Here is an 18076-nt window from a genome sequence, read left to right as displayed (position 1 = left end):
TGTGCATATGCACACCACCCCTACAAGGAGCATGTGCACAGAACCAGCGAGCCACAGTCAGCAGGAGCCTGTGTTTCTCTGCTCAGCATCTGACCCAGTCTCTGTGCCCACAGGTGGTCCCATGAGTACCAGGAGGCCACCATCGAGAAGATCATCCGCTTCCTGCAGGGCCGCTCCTCTCAGGACTCACCTGCGGGTTCTGATACCAGTTTGGAGGGTGCTGCACCAATGGGCCTGCCTTAAACTGTGCCCACTTCCCAAGTCCTGCTGTGACTCCCGATTTCCATCACCCCTCCACTCACCGAGGGAGCAGCTCCTCCAATTGACCTCCCAGGGTTGAGAGAGACTGGGCTCTTCTGAGGAAGTGGCTCTCTGTCCCCACCCTCAGCCTGCTTCAAACACACAGGAGGTTGGGAGGGCTCGCCTCCCTCAGACCCACCATCAAGTTCGGTCTCCCACCCCAAAGCCGATAGAGCCGCACTTCTCCAGCCTCCTACCCCAACAGCAGTCAGTTGGCAACCACTGGCAGGAATCAGGGCAATGCCCAGCTCCCTCTGCCTGGGCCCTGACATCTGAGCCAGGGCCCAGGAGGCAGCCAGGGATGAGAATCTCCCAGTGGCTGCCCTGATGCTTGGCTCACCCCTTCCTGCTACCTTGTGGCCTTGCTCTGTAACCACTCAGTGCCCATCCCAGCCTCCCCTTGGGCAGCTGTGTTTGCCATATTGGGGATCAGGGTGGTGTGCTCTGTACCTGTGGCCAGCTCTGCTGCACTTCTTGGTGCAATGGGCAGGGCAGGTCATGTCTCAAAGCCTACTCTACCCTATGCCATGGTGGACTCCTGCCCAGCCAGGCCTGGCTGATTTCCTCAGCTCCTCATCCACTTGGGGCTTGTCACCCATTTGCTCAGGGAAGAGGGGACCAGATAACCCCCACCACCACCACCAGATAGCACCAATAGCCTATTTTGCGGGACGAGGCAAGATCCCTAGGGCCAAGGGTTATTTCCTCTGGCAGTTTCTCCCATGGCAGCATGCAATCGAATATGCTGGGGACTGTGTCAGAATTCAGTGAGGGAGATCCTGAAAGGGCCTGAGAGTATGTATTTTCATAGATCTCCAGGCAAACTTATGCCAAGTGATCAAGGGACACAAGTCACTCTTCAGTATTTGCCATTTCCTAAACACTCCTCTCTCGGCCATCCAGTACCCATTTCAGAGAAGCTGAGGTCCCCATGTCATTTGGTGGCAGCCCTGCAGGCTCTCCCAAGAATCATTCCAGGCAGGGCAGCTGCCTCTCCCTGGCCCCAAAGAAGCAAGCAGTGGGAGACAGATCCTGGCCAAAACGCTAAGCCAGGGGCATACAGAAAACACAGGGTAGGACTGTCTCCCTGCCTCTCACTCCCTGGAAGAGAAAGGCAATTAAGTCTGCTCCCTCCAACAAGCCAGGCTCCAGCACAGGGTCAGCCGATGCCTTCTAGGGCCAGTGGGGTCATGCCTTGAAGCTGGCTCAAATCTAGAAGCCTTCCCTGGAGCAGCCAAGTTACCTTAGTCTTGGTCCATATCATAAAAAAGGCCAAAAGGCTCTGCAGGATTCAGGTGCCTTCCTTCCACTGCCCTCCCCACCCAAGATGTCATGGGTCCTGGCTGGACTCTGGCTGTGACTGCCCATGATCCTCCTCCAGTGCTGGCCTCATATTCCACCCTGGCTGTAAAAGCTGAGGCAGTCCGGTCCATGTCTTCAGTGACAGCACAGAGTGTAACAAGTTCTCCCAGGGGAAGCTTTCTGTCTTTTGGTCCCCAGTCTCCCCACCTCCCCTGGCCCTGACTTCTCCATGGACAGTGCTACTCAAGAAGTTCTTGGTTTCTGTTTGGGACAAGCACCATTGCTGTCCACCTCCACTGTCTGGCTTTCTATTGACCTCTGCCTGCTCCCATCTTCCTGGGAAACCAGAGCCCCCCGCCCCAGCCAGGCACTGTCCTGCACGGTGACAGACACTGCTCAGAATCCAGGAGTAACCAGCTCCCAGGCCTCGACTTCCACCAGGCACAGCCCATTGGGGGGATCGTGCGGCGGGGCTCTCAAGTAGCCCTTCTGCTAGAGCCCGCTCTGACATGGGGCTGAGAAGTCCGGGCTTCCCGCCTGGCTGGGCTATAGCTGTTGTACTCAGTCTGGGGCCGAGTCGGTGACCCCCACCCCAGTCACGTGCTCTAGGGGCCACCAACTGCTTAAAGCCCTTCAGAGGCCAACGCCCAGCCACCATTCATTCTTTCTTTGGCCAGGCATCTCATTCTAGGGTATATGAGGCTGGAGGGACCTCAGAGCATCCTACAATAGGCAATCATGCTCCATTTGTGCCTAACTAGGTGCCGTCCTCAGCTCCGGACAGAGTGAGGCGCTATCAGTCCAGCCCTCCTTAGAGGGAATCGGTCGAGGTCACACAGCTATCCCAAGTGGAGCCTTTCTCTCAGCCTCACAGTAGTGGAGTCAGGGGAAGCCTCTCCTTGCTGAGGCCTCCCAGCTATGGCAGTGAGGTGGGAGTCGGGAAACAACCATGCTGCACTACTTTACCCCAGGCTATCTCACACTTTCCTGCATGGGCAGCCTGGGAGCTTCAACCCCTGACAGGCAGGCAGGCCAAGCACGGGAAAACAGGTCTGTGGAGCCCAGTGCCTTTTCAGTCTGATTCAACTGCTTTATTGTGTCCGTGGGCACTGCCGAGGTCATGGGTGGTCAGGCTGTGGTCAGGGGCACATCCCAAACCACAAACAGCAGCTCTCCCCCTAGAGGGAGCCACACCCCTCCCCACAAGGCTGGATGTAGCCAGATACTGTAGTCATTAAGGGTGACTAGGGGCCATTGCATACATCAGGGGCCTAGTACCATGGTCTGTGTAGTCTAGGCAGGAAGGAGAGATGCCAGTCTCATGCTTCTGGTCCCTGGAGTGTCTTAGTGATGGGTGGCGTTAAGCGTGAAGAGACCCCTGCCTCAAATGGCTTCCTGTGGTCTGCGTCACACTCCTCCTAGGCACAGAATAGCCCAGTGGGACCAGGTGATGCCTAGCACTAGGTGGACCACTTTGTGGGAGGAGAGTGGTGCTCGTGGAGGGGCGGCTGCTGCTGCTGTGTGCCAGGCTCCAGGTGCAGCCAAGCAGTTGGTGTGGGTCCATGTTTCCTCTTGCCCTCTGGCCTCCGGTGCAGGCAGATCAGGGGCTCTGAGGAAAGTGCTGGAATTCACGGTGAGGATTAACTCTTTCCAGTACCCTGTAAGGGATGAGACAGGGTTCAGAGTTGATATGGGGAGCCCCTAGCCCTACTTGTAGAAGTGACCCAGGACTAATGGGTGGGTGGGCCCAGGCGTATCTCCCCGCAAGCAGACAGGTGGAGGACAGTGCTTTGGTGGGTCAGACTAGCCCGTGACTCAGCCACAAGCAGCTGCAGAAGCCCCCTGCCCTTCCGGTTAACACAGGCCTGCCGCCACAGGCCCATCTGTAAAATGGGAACAGAGGGGACTAAGGGAACCTGGGGGAGAAGACACAATCTTATCAAGTGGCAGTGCTAGCTTGATCTCTCCACCTTGCTCTGGAAGATCAGGCAGCCATCTGCAAAGGGGTGTGTGTGTGTGTGTCTATCAGGGTGTGGGGGGGCCTGTGGGTCAGCTTTGGATGAGGCACCCAAAGAAGGATTCTGGGATTATAAACCCTCTAGGCAAATGAGGTCAGGACTCTCCATTACCCAATCAGAATGGCTGGGATGAAGAGGAGGCCAGCACCCAGGAGGAAGGGGAAACCCTTCATGAAGTTCAGAGTGGCTGGGTAGAGCGAGTTGAAGATGCCAGAGGCTACCAGCATGGCCAGGGTATTCACACAGGCCACAGCAGAAAAGAGTGCACCTGTGAGGGAATAAGAGAAATGCCAGGCTTCTGAGCTTGTCTGTTTTTCATGGCACTGGGGTTTGAACCAAGGGCCTTATGCACGCTAGGCAGGCATCCTACCACTGAACTACATTCCCAAACCATTTATAACTTTTTTTTTTTTTGGTGGGGGGGGTAGGGGAGGGAGAGGCTTCAGTACTTGAAAGGCCCAGGGTGAAATTCAGACAGAACCACCTCACAGCTATATGACCTTGGACAAGGGTTTTGATCTTTCTTAAGTTTCACCTCCTTCTTCTGTGTGTGACCCTTACTATGTCAATTGTTGTGAGAAAGATTAAGTGAAGTCATGCATAGAAAACACTTGGCATAGAAGGGTTACTAAATTACTAAATAAATAGTTGTTATTAAATTTACAAAGTTCATGTGGGGAAAAAAAGCACATGTGATGTTTCTGTGTGTGTGTGGGGGGGAGGGTTAAGATAGGATCTCCCAGGCTGGAGACACTTGCCTACAAAGCCAAAAGCCCTTGGTTTGATTCTCCAGTACCCATGTAAGCCAGATGCACAGGTTGGCACATACATCTGGAGTTCATTTGCAGTGGCTGGAGGCCCTGGCACCCATTCTCTCTCTCTAGTCTGCCTGTTTCCCTCAAATAAATACATAAAAATAAAATATTTTTTAAAAAGATAGGATCTTCCTATATATCTCAGGCTGGCCCTGAACTTGTAATCCTCCTGTCTCTGCCTCCTGAATGCCAGGATTACAGGTATGTGTCACAAGTCTGGCTATGCATGATATCTTCTTTTTTAAAAAATTTTATTTATTTATTTATTGGGAGCAGATAGAAAGAGAATAGGAGCACCAGAACCTCTAGCTGCTATAAATGAACTCCAGATGCATGTGCCACCTTGTGCATCTGGCTTTACGTGGGTACTGGGAAATTGAGCCTGGGTCCTTTGGCTTTGCAGGCAAGTGCCTTAACCACTAAGCCATCTCTGCAACTCCACAGATCTTCTAGTGAGAGCTTTTTGGAAATGGCTTCTTTAGGCTTCTCCTCTTTGGAAGCACTACTGACCCCCAGTCCAGCACTTGCAGTGCTCACTAAAGAAGGGCTTATCCTGGGTTGTGGCTGCTTCTGTGAAATAAGGATTCTAGTTGCTGCATGGATTGTTGGTGACTTTAAACCCCTGTGGAGAGCACCTGTCACAAGCTAGTGACACTGTTCTTTTTCCCGTTCCCTTTGATAGGTACACCATGAAAAGTGCTGGAGAAAAAAAAGTCTATTGAGCCAGGTATTTTGACACAAGACTATAATCCCTGTACTCAGGAAGCTGAGGTTGGAGGATCATGAGTTCAAGACCATCCTGGGCTCAAAACTTAGCAAGACTCTGTCTCAAACAAACAAGAGCATATGGATGAAATGAATGAATGATGCACCTGGGTTCAGGGACACCAGAGCTCAGGATGGGTGTATGGCACCAGGATCTGTCATCATCAGATCCTCTTTCGGGGACATATGTTTCCAGACTGGAGTTTAAGGCCCCAAAGTCCTGAGCAGCTGTTTTTTGTAGTGTTCCCACAGGACGCAGTTTACAAAATGAACAGCAACCCAACAGACACTGAGATTCAACTGTCAGACTGCTAGAGTTGGAAAGGCCTGCAGGTATCAAGAGCAACCTTCACATGACAGAAAAGGAAACTGAGGCCTGGGACAGAGCCAGGACTAAATAGACTAGCCAAATCAATGAGTTCTGAATTCACCCTGTTCAATAAATAAGGTAGAGTGCAATTGAGACAGACACCCCACATCTAATGTCCTCCTGAGTGCTGGGATTAAAGGTGTGTGCCCCCTTTTATGTAGGTGCTGAGAAGTGAACCTGGTTCATCAGGCTTTGCAGGCAAGTTCCTTTAACTACTGAACCCAGGTCCCAGGACTCAGTACTCTTACAAACAGACCTGGCTGTGCACCCCCAATCCACTATTTACTGAGTGATCTTGGGAAGAGTCCATTCTTTTTTAAATATTTTTTGTTCATTTTTTATTTATTTATTTGAGAGTGACAGACACAGGGAGAAAGACAGATAGAGGGAGAGAGAGAGAATGGGCGTGCCAGGGCTTCCAGCCACTGCAAACGAACTCCAGACACGTGCGCCCCCTTGTGCATCTGGCTAATGTGGGACCTGGGGAACTGAGCCTTGAACCGGGGTCCTTAGGCTTCACAGGCAAGCGCTTAACCACTAAGCCATCTCTCCAGCCCGGGAAGACTCCATTTAACCCTTTGGGCCCTTTCTTCATCTGTCAATTGGGGACAACGAAACCTACGACACAGGTGTATTTCCTTTGAGCTTGAATACTCTGACCCCAGAAACCTTAGCATCATCACACCAACTTTACAGATGGGAAAACTGAGGTACGGAGAGACTGAATTTTTACCGTGGTTATGCAGAAAGGACTCCAATCGCGCTGCTGACTGCAGCCCCAACTCCATTCTATGATATGAAAATCCACAGCAGCATTCTGCCGGCCCCAGACGTGTGACAAGTACATCTGTCTTGGCCACTTATTCTACCAGGTGGGAGACAGGAGGGCAGCTGTCCTCACCCAAGCTGCCTGTCTGCTCACTCAGGCAATGCTGGACATAAGAAATAGATTTAGGCTGACCTTGACACTCACCTTGCTCCGACTCGCTCACCAGCTTGGAGAGCTTGGCCCGGATGACGGGTGTGGTGACTAATGACAGGAAAAGCAAGCCATACCCTGCAAAGAAAGAAACATCGGTCAGGAAAGTGGGGCCAGGGACAGGGGTGTTGTTGAGAAGCAGTAGAGCTCTTAAACATGCTCCAGATGGGACTTCCATTAGACCCAAGAAGATCTCCCATGATGGTGAAGGGGAGAGACAGGAGGCAGCCTCCTGTCTGCTCGCTCCTTCATGAATGGGCCCAGAATTCCCCTGACTGCTCTGTTAGAATGCCTTTAGTGGCTGCTGCAGGATTATCCCAGGCTGACCTGGAATTCATTATGTCGTCTCAGGGTGGCCTCGAACTCATGGCGATCCTCCTACCTCTGCCTCCTGAGTGCTGAGATTAAAGGCATGTGACACCTTTTACGTAGGTGCTGAGAATTGAACCTGGTTCATCAGGCTTTGCAGGCAAGTTCCTTTAACTACTGAACCATCTCTTCAGTCCTAGGTATGGATTTTGAGAGGAGGGAAGCTCTACCTGGGTTATCAAGTTCAGCCCTAACTACAATCACACATCATTTTGGAAGAGAGAGGCAGAGGAGAGAGGGAGCTCTGGTATAGGCAGAACAAAGGGGAAGAGAAGGTGACATGACCACAGAGCCAGGCGAGGCAGCCAGAAGCCAAGGAGGGCCCCTAGAGTGGACACTGTCAGAAGCAGGAAACAACTTCTCTCCTACACCCTACACAGGAGCACTGCCCTGTGACACTCTGATTTCAGTCCAGTGATACTGATCTTGGACTTCTGGCCTCCAGAACTATGAGGAACATTTTCTAGAAATGGTAAGCTATTATCTTTGTTTACAGTCAAGATATCCTAACTTCCTGCATCCCAGCATGCTCTAGAGTTTTACCATATTGACTGGAATCTTCTCTGGCTTCACTCAGGAACCACCCTGTGATCTCATGTAGGGTCCTTGGCAACCCTTTGAAGATAATTAGCTTCAAAACCCACCCCAAAAGTATCTATGCCTATTGTAAACACAACGAAGCATGACTCTTTTGAGAAGCTCACATCCATACTCTATGGTATCTTACCATCTTCCAAGTGCCTTTTTTCTTAACCTCTGTGCTTAAAATCTGTATTCAAAAACTCTGGGGGCTGGAAAGATGGTTTGGTGGTTAAGGTGCTTGCCTGCAAACCTGAATGACCTGAGTTCAATTCCCCGGTACCGACATGAAACCACACATGTGTATGGAGTTTGTTTGCAGTGACTAGAGGTCCTGACATGTCCATTCTCTCTCTGTCACTTTTCTGTTACTCTCTTTCCTTGCAAATAAAATTAAAAAGCTGAGGCAGTAGGATCACTGTGAGTTTGAAGCCAGACTGGGCTACACAGTGAATTCCAGGTCAGCCAGGGCTAGAGTGAGACCCTGCCTTAAAAAAAATAAGAACCAGGGCTGGAGAAGATGGCTTAGTGGTTAAGGCACTGGCTGTGAAGCCTGAGGACCCAGGTTCAAGCTCCCAGTACCCATGTAAGCCAGATGCACAAGGTGGTACATGTGTCTGGAGCTCAAGCGCAGTGGCTGGAGGCCCTGGTACACCTATTCTTTCTTTCTGCCTCTCTCTCAAATAAAATATGTTTAAAAAGAGTAAAAAACAAACAAACCAACCCACCCCTCTTAGTAAATTCCAGCTCTTGTTTGATACTGGCATCCTGAAATGCTTTTTGGTTTTACCTGATTGAAGGTCACTTAAAAATTAAGGGAATTTGCCAGGCATGGTTGCACACGCCTTTAATCCTAGCACTCAGGAGGCAGAGGTAGGATCGCTGAGAGTTTGAGGCTACCTTGAGACTACACAGTGAATTCCAAGGCAGCCTTGGCTAGAGTGAGACCCTACCTCAGAAAAAAAAAAAAATAAATAAAGGAACTCTTCAGGCTGTTGTGGAGCTAGACCTCCGCCCTGCTACTGCTGACGCGTCCCTTTTAGAAAGCTGATTTCTTCATTCTGTAGCCAGCTGCCCCTCAGTGGGGGTGGGGGAGGTGTAGGGACAGCAGCAGCAGTAGCAGCTGGAAAAAGACCAGAGAGGTAGAAGGATCGCCATGATTTTGAGGCCACCCTGAGACTATACAGTTAATTCCAGGTCAGCCTGGGCCAGAGTGAGACCCCACCTCAAAAACCAAAAAAAGAAAGTAACTGGAAGAGAGGAACTGAGTAAAAAGGACTTTCATATCTGTGCTCAGAGAAGATTGGCTTTTAAAAAAATATTCAAAGAAGGCAGGGTGTGGTTTCTAATTTCTGTCATTTTAGCACTTGGGAGGTGAAGGCAGGAAGATCAAGAGTTAGTCATCCCTGGCTACATCGTGAATTCCCACCCAACACCAGCTGACCTTAAAAAAAAAAAAACAGGGCGTTTTGGTGCAAGCCTTTAATTCCAGCACTGGGGAGGCAGAAGTAGGAGGATCACTGTGAGTTCTTCCAGACCACCCTGAGAACACATAGTGAATTCCAGGTCAGCCTGAGCTAGAGTGAGACTCTGCCTCCAAAACAAAAAAAAAAACCCACAAAAACCTAATAATAATAATTCAAAAAAGCTGACCAAGATCTTTGAGTGACGTCCTACAATTCTTATTGGAGAACTGAGGATCAAGTCATTAATGGTGTGGACTTTGTTTAAGAACACCACAAATAAGCTATGGGAGGCCAAGGGGTGAAGCAATTAGTGCATGAGCCATGCTTTTTGTCTTTTGCTCTATATTACTAACAGTATTTATGGTTGATAACAATCATTAAGTACTTTGCCTATTGAAGCTGTTTTCCATATACTAAGCATGGCATTTTTCTGGGGTTTCTTAGCTGTCATTTGTGTGGGCTAGAGGCATAACTGTGTCAAGTTGGTACAGGCTTGGACATTTGGAGGTAATGAGTGGTTGCCCCCCACCTTTTCACCCAGTTATCCCTAGGGACTAGCTGTCCCTCAACACAGACACACTTTACCTGTGAACATGAGGGGTGTAATGGTAGCAAATGCAAAGACCACCATGGCCAGGATGTTGAAAGCCAGGCCAATCTCAGCTATCCAGGCGTCAGCCAGACAGAACTGCAAAAGCCGCAGGCCCAGTAGGCTGGTGAGGTAGGAGAGGTGTTGAGCTGCGGAGCCATAGCCGATCAGCCTGGAGTCCCAACAGAGAGGCGTGCTCAGTTCATAGAGTGTAAAGATGTCCTGAGCCCCAAAGTGCACAGTGACCACCACGAAGACGGCCAGTGAGTACAGGGCTAAATGCTTTCTGGACTTTTCTGGGGCCGGGGCCACATAGAGCTGGACAATGGATCGGTGGTGACTGAGCGTGAAGAGCCGGGTGGACTTTGGCTCCTTGACTGTCTCACCAAAACAGAATGCTGCATAGAGAGTCACGACGATCAGCAGGGCCAAGGCCAGCCAGAAAGGGTTGGCATAACCCTGGATTCGGAGCCAGTGACCTCCAAGGAGGCTCGCCAGCATCCCAGCCACACCAATGCAAGCCTCCAGCAGGGCCATTCTGAAAGTGCGGCGTCTGTTAGAGCTGACATCGGCCACAGAGGCAAAGCTAGCAGCCAGGAGGCCATTGAAGTCTCCCAGAAGGGCACAAAGCGCGCGGCCCAGGACGAAGAAGCCGACGTGGAGCTGCAGCTGCACCACAAAGATGGACACTACGGCCTGGAGCAGCAAACCAAGCGAGGCGAGCACCAGCAGTGGGCGGCGGCCCACACGGTCACTCCAGGCTCCCAGCAGAGTGGACCAAAAGAGCCCCACCAGGAAGCCGCCTAAGTTCATGTAGAGGGTCCAGTGGGAGGTCAGGGTCTCCACTTTCTGTTGGGACACAATCACCGGGATTCAGATCCTCAGGCTGCTCCCCATCTCCACGCTGGCAGACACAGGGTTGAGGCCTTCTTTGGAGACCTAAGCCTCAGACTTTATACACACCTCTCAACAACAGGCCGTAGAGGGGAAGGTAGGAAACGCACCGAGGCCCAGTCCTCCCTGACGCCCCTACTGCAGTGCTTCCCGCCGGCGCCGCCCCAGCAGCACCCTACAGCAGCCCCTCTCTACTGGGCCACTTGTGTCTCCCTCCCACCGCCCCTAATCTTGCAGGCCCCGCCCCACGGCGGCACCACTTTCCCAAGCCCCGCCCACCATTCCATATGCATCCTCGCTGCCCCCACCTTTCCCAAGCCCCGCCCATCATTCCATGCGGGGGCCCCCCCCCCTGGGCTGCCCCCACCTTTCCCAAGTCCCGCCCGTCACTCCCTATTCGTCCCCCCTCGGCTGCCCCCGCCTTTCCCAAGCTCCGCCCGTCATTCCACGTGCGTCTCCCCCCCCCCCGGCAGCCCCCACCTTTCCCAAGCCCCGCCCATCATTCCATGTGTGTCCCTTCCCTGGGGTGTCCCAACCTTTCCCAAGCCCCGCCCATCATTCCATGTGTGTCCCCTCCCTGGGGTGTCCCAACCTTTCCCAAGCCCCGCCCATCATTCCATATGCGCCCCCCCAGGCTGCCCCATCTTTCTCGAGCCCCGCCCATCGTTCATATGCATCCCCCCCATCGGCTGCCCCCACCTTTCGCAGGCCCCGCCCACCATCCCCAATACGTCTCCCTCTGCTGCCCCCCCCTTGCGCAGGCCCCGCCCCCTAGCGCGCTCCGCGCTCCCCGCGCTCCGCCCATGGCATCCCAGCTACCATCTTGGTGGGGTCCGAGCTGTGGTTGCCGCAGTTTCCCCGGTCGCGGGTGCCATTGTACCCGAGCTCCGTGCTGAATCGGTGCCACAGGTACTGCGTGGTGAGCGGTCCCTGCAGGACCAGGGCAAAGTTAGCCAGGAAGACGACCGGCTCCACGGGGCCGCGGAACAGCACGGCCGCCGCGGGCCGGCTGCGGGGCTCGCCCGGGGGGCTCGCGCGGCCCTCCATGCTCGGGCGCGCGGCGGGGCTGGAGCGCGGCTGCCTGGCTCGCTCGCTGGCCGCGCGGCGGGAGGCCCGGGCCTGCGCGCTCGGTGCCTGCGCCCTCCCCCGGCGTCCCTTCTAAAAGGCTGCAGGGGCGGGGCGGGGCGGGGCGGGGCGGGAGGCCTCGGTGTCCAAACTCTGGGCTCGCGTGCTCCCGGCTGCACACAGCCGGGTTGGGGTCCCCGCAGTCCAGGCACGCAGAATGACCTCACCTGACAGAGATATCGCCCTGCAGCCCTTCCTCCTGGGCCCAGAAACACTCAAAACAGCAGGATTGATGTCAATAATTAACATTGATTGAACATTTACTATGTGCTGGACCCAACATTAAACTCTGAGCGTATTAGTGTCCCGATGGCTCTGTTAAGACAAGTCCCTGTTAACGATCCGGGCCTACAGGCACCCGGCTAGAACCCGTGACCCAGTGCCTGCGGCTGATACTCCGCAGCACTTGCGCAGGGACGGTTCGGAGCCCAGGCATGTAGTCTGGGCCTGACCGACAGGGCCGGAGGACCACGGCTTCTTAACCTCGCCTCAGGAAAACCTGCCTCAAAGATGTGTTGGGAAAGATTCGGGTCTGGTACATTGAAAGTGCTGCTACTCTGGGTTGGTTTTGGTTTTTTCGAGGTAGGAGTTGACTCCGACCTAGAACTCACTCTGTAGACCCAGGCTGGTCTTGAACTCGTGATGATTCTCCTACCTCTGCTTTCTGAGTGTTGGGATTAAAGATGGGAGCCACCATACCCGGTTCAAAGTGCCATTATTCATTCATTCATTCATTCATTCATTTGAAAGCAGAGAGAGCAAGAGAGAGAAAGAAAATGGGTGCATAAGGGCCTTTAGCCACTGCAAACAAACTCCAGATGCATGCACCATTTTGTTTCTCTGGCTTTATGTGGGTACTGGGGAATCAAACTCAGGTCATTAGGCATTGCAGGCAAATCCTTAACCACTGAGTCATCTCTCTATCCCCAGGGCTGTTATTCTTAATAGATACCAGCTATTGTTGGGCTGGAGAGATGGCTTACCGGTTAAGGCACTGGCCTGCAAAGCCAAAGGATCCTGGTTCGACTCTCCAGGACTCATGTAAGCCAGATGCAGAAGGTGGCACATGCATCCGGAGTTCGTTTGCAGTGGCTGGAGGCCCTGGCATGCCCATTCTTTCTCTCTACTCTGCCTCATTCTCTCTCTCTCAAAACAAAACAAAACAAAAAGGCCTGGTAAATCCCAGCACTCGGGAGGCAGAGGTACAAGGATTACTGTGAGTTCAAAGCCACCCTGAGACTACATAGTGAATTCCGGGTCAGCCTGAGCTAGAGTGAGACCCTACCTTGAAAAACCAAAATAAATAATAATAATAATAATAATAATAATAATAAAGAAAATAGAAAAAATAGACAACAGCTATAGTTAATCACTAATAGGTTGTCTCTTTCTCCACTCCTGCCCTAGGAATCTTTCCTGCCAAGTAGTCTTGCTTTCGTGGGCTGGGGTGTGACTGCAGTTATCCTAGAGAAGCAGAGTGGGAGAAGGTGAGGGAAAAACAGGTGAGGCCCACGGGTCGTGTTCTTGGGCGATGCCTCTATAGGAGCTGGACCAAAAGGCGCTCACCTATTTTTTTTTTTTTTTTTGGTTTTTTGAGGTAGGGTCTCATTTTGGTCCAGACTGACCTGGAATTAACTATGTAGTCTCAGGGTGGCCTCAAACTCATGGCGACCCTCCTACCTCACCTCCTGCATGCTGGGATTAAAGGTGTGTGCCACCATGCCTGGCTTTCTCTTCTTTTTTAAATTTCATTTAATAAAATTTTTTTGGTTCATTATTTATTTATTTATTTGAGAGCGACAGACATAGAGAGAAAGACAGATAGAGGGAGAGAGAGAGAATGGGTGCGCCAGGGCTTCCAGCCGCTGCAAACGAACTCCAGACGCGTGCGCCCCCTTGTGCATCTGGCTAACGTGGGACCTGGGGAACCGAGCCTCGAACTGGGGTCCTTAGGCTTCACAGGCAAGCGCTTAACCGCTAAGCCATCTCTCCAGCCCTTAAATTTTATTTAAAAATATATTTTATTTATTTATTTGAGAGAGAGAAAGAATGGGTGCATAAGGGCCTTTAGCCACTGCAAACAACTCCAGATGCATATATGCCCCCTTGTGAATCTGGCTTGCATGGGTCCTGGAGAGTTGAACTGGGATCCTTTGTCTTTGCAGGCAAATGCCTTAACCAGTAAGCCATCTATCTCTCCAGCCCTCTCTTCCTTAAAAAAAAAAAAAAAAAAATTTTTTTTTTTAAATAGTGTCTCACTATAGTCCAGGCTGACCTAGAATTCAGTATGTAGTCTCAGCCTGGCCTCAAACTCACATCAATCCTCCTTTCTCTGCCTTCCAAGTGCTGGGATTAAAGGTGTGTGCCACCATGCCTGGCTCCACTTCCTCTTCTGAATGGCACCTACCTTCTGTCTGTCTGGGCCTCTGTTAAAGTACTTGCCTTACTCCTGGGTCACTTTTGTGTGTGTGTGTTTGTGGGGAGGAGATGGATGCACCAGGGCCTCTTGGTGCTGCAAACAAACTCCAGATGAATACACCATGTTGTATCCCTAGCTTTGTGTTGTTACTGGGGAATGGAACCCAGATGGCACGCTTTGCAAGCAAGCACCTTTAGCTGCTGAGCCACCTCCCAGACCCGGATGACGTGTTCATTCCTTCACTGTATCTGTATTGATTGAGTGCTTTATGCAGGCTCTCTAATGGGAACACAACAGTACAGACAAAGTCCTTAGCAGGCTTAGTAGTTTCTAGAATGTGGGGAGAGACTATAAGACTCCAGCTAATGATTGTAGAATTCCGACCGTGGTACACATTTTAAAGGAGAGGAACTGGGTGCCCATACTCCGGGACCCTGGGAGCAGAATCAGCACAGGCAATCCCTGAGAGCTAACAGACCCACAAGCCTGATTCTCAGAATGGAAGGTGACTCCATTTCTTCCTGGGCATGTTGTGGCTTAGTGACTATGCTCCTCTCTTCTAAGCCAGAAAGAGTCCTGGAAGCTCTAAAGCAGTGGATGCCGGGCTGGAGAGATGGCTTAGCGGTTAAGCGCTTGCCTGTGAAGCCTAAGGACCCTGGTTTGAGGCTTGATTCCCCAGGACCCACGTTAGCCAGATGCACAAGAAGGTGCATGCGTCTGGAGTTCATTTGCAGTGGCTGGAGGCCCTGGTGTGTGCATGCTCTCTCTCTGTCTCTCTCTGTCTCTTGCTCTCAAATAAATAGATAAATAAGAAAAAATAAAAAAGAAGTAGGGATGCCAACTAGGCACTCCTGCCCTTTCCTCCCCTGGACTTATGGATATAGACAGTTTTATTTTAAACATTCAGGTCTCTGGGTACACACACACACCCTGCACAGAGCCTGGCCCAGTGAGGCCAGGGCACTGAGGGAGGGGTGCCAGCTAAAACCTTAGAATTATTTTCTAGATAAAGAACTAAGGCCTGGAGAGGCCAAGGTCCCTCAGCTAAGAGTGGCGCAGGGCGTGGCTCAGTCTCCCATGTCTACTTCGGGTTCATTGAACACGGCTAGGCCCGGGCCACTGCTCTGGTCAGCCCGTCCAGTGGTTTCCATTTCATTTGTGAAAAGCAAGTCACTCACAGGCCACTTCGACCCTCTCCCCTGCTCTACCCACCTCCGTCCGATTTGCTTAGCCACCTCCCTCCAATTTATAGTAGCAACTCCTTCCCATCTCCCGTCACTCCCCAACTTCTTTTTCCATCGCCTTCAGGATTTGTGGGGTCTGTCTGGTTTCTGAGTTTGTTGTCTGCCTCTTTTTCCTGGAAGTTACGGTAGGAGGAGCTTAGCTACCTTCAAGACTGTCTCTCCAGCAGCCAGAACAGGGTCTCCCCTATCGCAGACAACTCAAGAGTTGAATGAATAAAGGAACCCCTCTCAGTGTAAACTCTTCCCAGCTCGAGCCCCGGAGCCGGAGCGGAGGCCTGTCAGTGTGGAACCGCACATGGGAGAGCAGAGTCACAGGATCTGTGTCTAGAAAGATGCTGAAAAATCAGATCCTTGCCTAGTGACACTTGAGTGACAGGGAACTGAGGACCAAAGGAAGCGACTTACCCAGGGAGAACCAAAAGATCCTGCTGCCAGGCAGGATGGCGCATGCCTTTAATCCCAAACATAGGAGGCAGAAGTAGGTGGATTGCCGTGAGCTCAAGGCCACTCTGAGACCACATAGTGAATTCCAGGTCAGCCTGGCCAGAATGAGACCCTACCTCGAAAAACCAAAATAAATAAATAAGAAAGACCCTGCCTTTCAAATCCTTATGATGATGAAGATGCAGTCACACAGAGAGAGAAAAATGTTCCTTTGAAAATGACAAAGGTTAGTGTTTTAACTTTTTGTGATAGCAGCCTTAAGATTTCTCTCCATCCAATGACTGAACAAAGACTAAGCCCTGAGAAGTCATTGTACAGAACCACGTGTCTGCGTGTGCACACACAGGAACTCTCCTTTAATATCTACCAGAAAGGAAGCCACAGTTTTTGCGTTTGTTTATTTATTTGTTAGTGTATTTTATTTTATTGACAGAGGCAGGGAGAGAGAGAGAGAGAATGGGCATGCTAGGGTATTTAGTCACTGCAAACGAACTCCAGATGTCACCTTGCGCATCTGGCTTACGTGGGTCCTACGGAATTGAACCTGGGTCCTTTGGCTTTCCAGAAAAGCACCTTAACTACTAAGCCATATCTCCAGTCTCTTATTTATTTTGGGTTTAAAAAATTTTTTTATTAGCATTTTCCATGAATATAAAAAAATATCCCATGGTAATTCCCTCCTCCCCTCAACTTTCCCCTTTGAAATTAGGTGTTTTTTTTTGTTTTGTTTTTTTTTTTGGTTTTTCGAGGTAGGGTCTCACTCTGGTCCAGGCTGACCTGGAATTAACTCTGTCATCTCAGGGTGGTCTTGAACTCATGGCAATCCTCCTACCTCTGCCTCCCGAGTGCTGGGACTAAAGGCGTGCGCCACCACGCCCGGCTCTGAAATTAGGTTTTTTGAGGTAAGGTTTCACTCTAGTCCTGGAATTCACTATGTAGTCTCAGGGTGGCCTTGAACTCATGGTGATCCTCCTACCTCTGCCTCCCAAGTGCTGGGATTCAAGGCATGTGCCGCCACACCCAACTCTATTTATTTTATTTACCCATTTATTTCTTGGTTTTTCTTTTTTTTCTTTAATTTTTTATTTTATTTTTATTTAGTTATTTGACAGCGACAGACAGAGAGAGGAGAGGAAGAGGCAGAGAGAGAGAATGGGTGCGCTAGGGCCTCCAGCCACTGCAAACAAACTCCAGACGCGTGCACCCCCTTGTACATCTGGCTAACGTGCGTCCTGGAGAATCGAGCCTCGAACCAGAGTCCTTAGGCTTCACAGGCAAGCGCTTAACCACTAAGCCATCTCTCAACCCCTTCTTGGTTTTTCTTTTTTAAAGTTTTTTTCTGATTTATTTATTTATTTATTAGAGACAGAGAGAAGGACAGAGAGAGAGTGTGAGAATGGGCACGACAGGGCCTCTAGCCACTGCAAACAAACTCTAGATGCATGCACCACCATGTGCATCTGGCTTATGTGGACCTGGAGAATCAAACCTGGGTCCTTAGGCTTCACAGGCAAGTGTATTAACCACTAAACCATCTCTTCTGTCCTATTTCTGGTTTTTTGGGGGTATGGTCTCACTCTAGCCCAGGCTGACCTGGAATTCACTAGGTAGTCTCAGGGTGGCCTCAATCTCATAGTGATCACCCTACCTCAGCCTCCCAAGTGCTGGGATCAAAGGTGTGCACCACCATGCCTGGCCTTTTTATTTTATTTTTTTAATTTTTTGAGGTAGGGTCTCATTTTAGCCTAGGCTGATCTGGAATTCACTATATAGGCTCAGGGTGGCCTTGAACTGATGGTGATCCTCCCACCTCTGCCTCCTGAATGCTGAGATCAAAGGCATACGCCACCATCACGAGGTTGAGGTAGGATTACTATGAGTTCAAGGAAAGCCTGAGACTACACAGTGAATTCCAGGTCAGCCTGAGCTAGAGCTTAAAGACCTTACCTTGAACTCCCCCACCCCAGAAGATTGTATTTAGGGCCGGGGAGATGGATCAGTGGTTACAGGTGTTTGCTTGCAAGCCTGATGGCCTGGGTTCAGTTTCACAGTGCCCACATAAAGCCAGAAACACAAAGTGGTGCAAGGGTCTTGAGTTCATATGCAGTGGCAGTAGACCCTGGTATGCCTATACTTGCTCTCTTTCTGTCTGCTTCTCTCAACTTAATGAAAAAAAAAAAATGGCACCTATTTGAAGGTGTGTGTGGGGGGGTGGCGTTTATTGCCATTGCAAATGGAACACCAGACACTTGTGCCACTCTTTCAGGCTTTATGTGGGTGGCTAGGAAATCAAACCCGGGCCTCCAGACTTTGCAAGCAAGCACCTTTAACTGCTGAGCCATCTCCCCAGTCCCAGTCTTTATTTTTTCTTTTTTAATTAATTTATTTTTATTATTAA

The 18076-nt window shown here is 50.9% G+C and overlaps 2 protein-coding genes across 3 annotated transcripts in view; one reads left to right on the top strand and one right to left on the bottom strand.

Annotated features, from left to right (window-relative positions):
• The window catches only part of Sarm1 (sterile alpha and TIR motif containing 1), a 32678-nt gene extending 28388 nt beyond the window's left edge, over positions 1 to 4290 (top strand). Inside the window, exon 9 of the mRNA XM_004664602.2 lies at positions 114 to 4290. Within this exon, the coding sequence (XP_004664659.1) occupies positions 114 to 243 (130 nt within the window). The 3' untranslated portion in view covers positions 244 to 4290. The remainder of the gene's footprint in view (positions 1 to 113) is intronic.
• Slc46a1 (solute carrier family 46 member 1) lies at positions 2672 to 11493 on the bottom strand. Of its 2 annotated transcripts, XM_004664603.3 has the most exons (5): positions 11266 to 11493; positions 9549 to 10401; positions 6544 to 6627; positions 3732 to 3888; positions 3061 to 3260 (listed from the first exon to the last, which is right to left on the bottom strand). In XM_004664603.3, exons 1-5 carry the CDS (start codon positions 11491 to 11493, stop codon positions 3203 to 3205), a joined length of 1380 nt encoding a protein of 459 aa, XP_004664660.2. In that variant the 3' UTR covers positions 3061 to 3202. The 2 variants fall into 2 exon arrangements, with proteins under 2 accessions (XP_045014402.1, XP_004664660.2); XM_045158467.1 differs by lacking the exon at positions 3732 to 3888 and having other exon boundaries at positions 2672 to 3260.
• Positions 11494 to 18076: the final 6583 nt, after the last annotated feature.

The sequence above is a fragment of the Jaculus jaculus genome, chromosome 9 (genome assembly GCF_020740685.1).
Source record: "Jaculus jaculus isolate mJacJac1 chromosome 9, mJacJac1.mat.Y.cur, whole genome shotgun sequence".
NCBI classification, from domain to species: domain Eukaryota; kingdom Metazoa; phylum Chordata; class Mammalia; order Rodentia; family Dipodidae; genus Jaculus; species Jaculus jaculus.
Note: the sequence above shows the minus strand (reverse complement) of the source record. Positions and strands in the feature narration are given on the sequence as shown.